The sequence below is a fragment of the Aphanomyces astaci genome (genome assembly GCF_000520075.1).
Source record: "Aphanomyces astaci strain APO3 unplaced genomic scaffold supercont1.78, whole genome shotgun sequence".
NCBI lineage: Eukaryota > Oomycota > Saprolegniomycetes > Saprolegniales > Verrucalvaceae > Aphanomyces > Aphanomyces astaci.
Window position 1 is genome coordinate 10455 of NW_009798341.1, and position 2131 is coordinate 12585.

A 2131-nucleotide genomic window follows, 5' to 3' on the forward strand; every position below is an offset into this window, starting at 1 on the left:
TGTGTGAAGGTAAACTACAGAAGGATTCAATGGGAATCTATCTCTGTAGCGATGTGACAGGTGGGTTAACGGCTTGCCACCACCTTGCCCGCACCCAGCTCCTAAGTACCTGGCTCATGACGAACCCTAGCTAATGCTTGCCTGGGAATGTGTCTCAAGGGCAAGTATGGCTTAGAATCGCTAGCCTAGTGAAGTTCCCCAATGTCTCAACCGCACCCGCATCCATTGTATACAAAAGTGCATATTAGTGTAGAAGTAGTGAAGTAGATTAAGAAGATGATTTCATAGTGATGAGGATTAAGGAGATCTTTGTAGATCTTCAGTTAATTCATTGTGCATTTTGCCCTCAACTACAAACGCTTCCTCCCGCAGTGCTACACAAGTGATGCACCAGCAGCACCTTGTTCGTTTGTATAGTTATTGATAAAGCCATCGCCACCAGTTGTTGCCGCATTGGAAAACGCCATCGAACTCCAATCATCCGGAGCCACAAATGATTCAGCAGCATGCTTATACAGTTCTGAATTAGCCCAATCCGTTTGACAGCGAATGTTATTCCAGTACAATTTATAGTCGGATTGAGTCAAGATCGTTTTACCATCCAATTCGACTTGGAGTGAATCAATGACATTCCACACGCCAGACTTAAATCCAGTACAGAAGCGATTCACTTGATTGCCCATAGCAACAGTACCATTGTTGCGAAGAGAAACAACATAAGGCAAAACAAGGTACGATCACGAAGACTGGCGAAGCCGCTAGTACCAGTAAGTTGAGAGGCAGCATCGAGTGCAATGATGCCAGATTGATATGATCCCTGATTGTTATCAGTAACATACATTACACGCTTATCGCGAGCGAGGTTTTGAGGTTGATCATTATGAGTAGCCTTATCAAAAAGGAATGAATCAGCGGATTGATAGTCAGTGTAAGCCATATTGCGTTATCGCTTATTATAGTCTACTTGATATAGAGACAATGATTAAAAATAAATTAATCAATGGTGTGAGCAGTGATCATGAATTAATTGAACTAGCAGTGTTGCTTGATATTCATATTGATGAGATTGACACAATTAGTCAATTGAAAAAACCATTAGATAAGACAAAAACGTATGTAATTTTACTTCAAGGAGAGAGAGGTGGAATTGGGCATTGGGTGTGTACTCATCATGATAAGTATTTCGATAGTATGGGAATCGCCAACGATCCTTCTTTGGGAGTTTTCAAATGTAATGAAAAACAATACTTCCTCTGCTCCATAATACTGTGGTCACAACTCAAACCAGCGACCCCAAAAATTCATTTTTTGGCCAAATTTGATGAATCGTACCAATTCTGAAAGACAATCAAAAATGAAAGACAATTCGTATTGACTGCACCGCGCAAAACCACCAATTTTACCCTGCCAATTGAATTCGTCATCGGAGAAAGGACCAATTTAATAAAATAATTGCCCTCTATTTAATTATTAGGGGACCAAGTGCGCCATTTTTGAATTTGCCGCCATGACCACTTCCCGCGCGAACCGAGAGCTCACCACCGACGACAAGACGGAAGTCGTCAAGTATCTCCAAGACCGCATGAGCCTTGGCAAGCTCCCACACGGCTCGATCAAGGCCGGGGCAGCCGCACTCAACTTGAACCGCAAGACAGTGTCCGGCATCTGGAAGGACTTCTTGACCCAGGGGTCCTCGCCATCGAAAAAGGCCGGACGAGTCGGTCGCAAGCTCCGCTACACGCCGGAGCACGTGACCCAGCTGGTCCAAGAACTACCGCAAGAAGAACGTTCGACAATGCGCGACATCGCAACAGCAACCGGACTTACCATGGGCACGATTTGCCGCAACCTCAAGTCTGGCACGCTCGAACGCTGGTCTTCTCGCTTGAAGCCGTTGCTGACCGACGAGAACCGAACCGAACGCATTGAGTTTTGCCGCAGCGATGGCAGCGGCCTCGCAGAATTGCCATTTTTGGACATGCACGACGTCGTCCATCTGGATGAAAAGTGGTTCAATGCCGACAAGGATCGCCGAAAGGTGTATCTTACCAAGGGCGAGCGCATTGGCCGGCGCGCGTGCAAGAGCAAGAGATTCATTCCCAAGGTGATGTTCCTTGCGGCCGTTGCCCGG

The 2131-nt window shown here is 46.0% G+C and overlaps 1 protein-coding gene across 1 annotated transcript in view; it reads left to right on the forward strand.

Moving 5' to 3' along the window:
• Window positions 1-1507: 1507 nt before the first annotated feature.
• The window catches only part of H257_15982 (hypothetical protein), a gene marked incomplete at both ends in the record, with an annotated part of 2266 nt that continues 1642 nt past the window's right edge, over window positions 1508-2131 (forward strand). Inside the window, one exon of the mRNA XM_009844301.1 lies at window positions 1508-2104. Within this exon, the coding sequence (XP_009842603.1) occupies window positions 1508-2104 (597 nt within the window). The remainder of the gene's footprint in view (window positions 2105-2131) is intronic.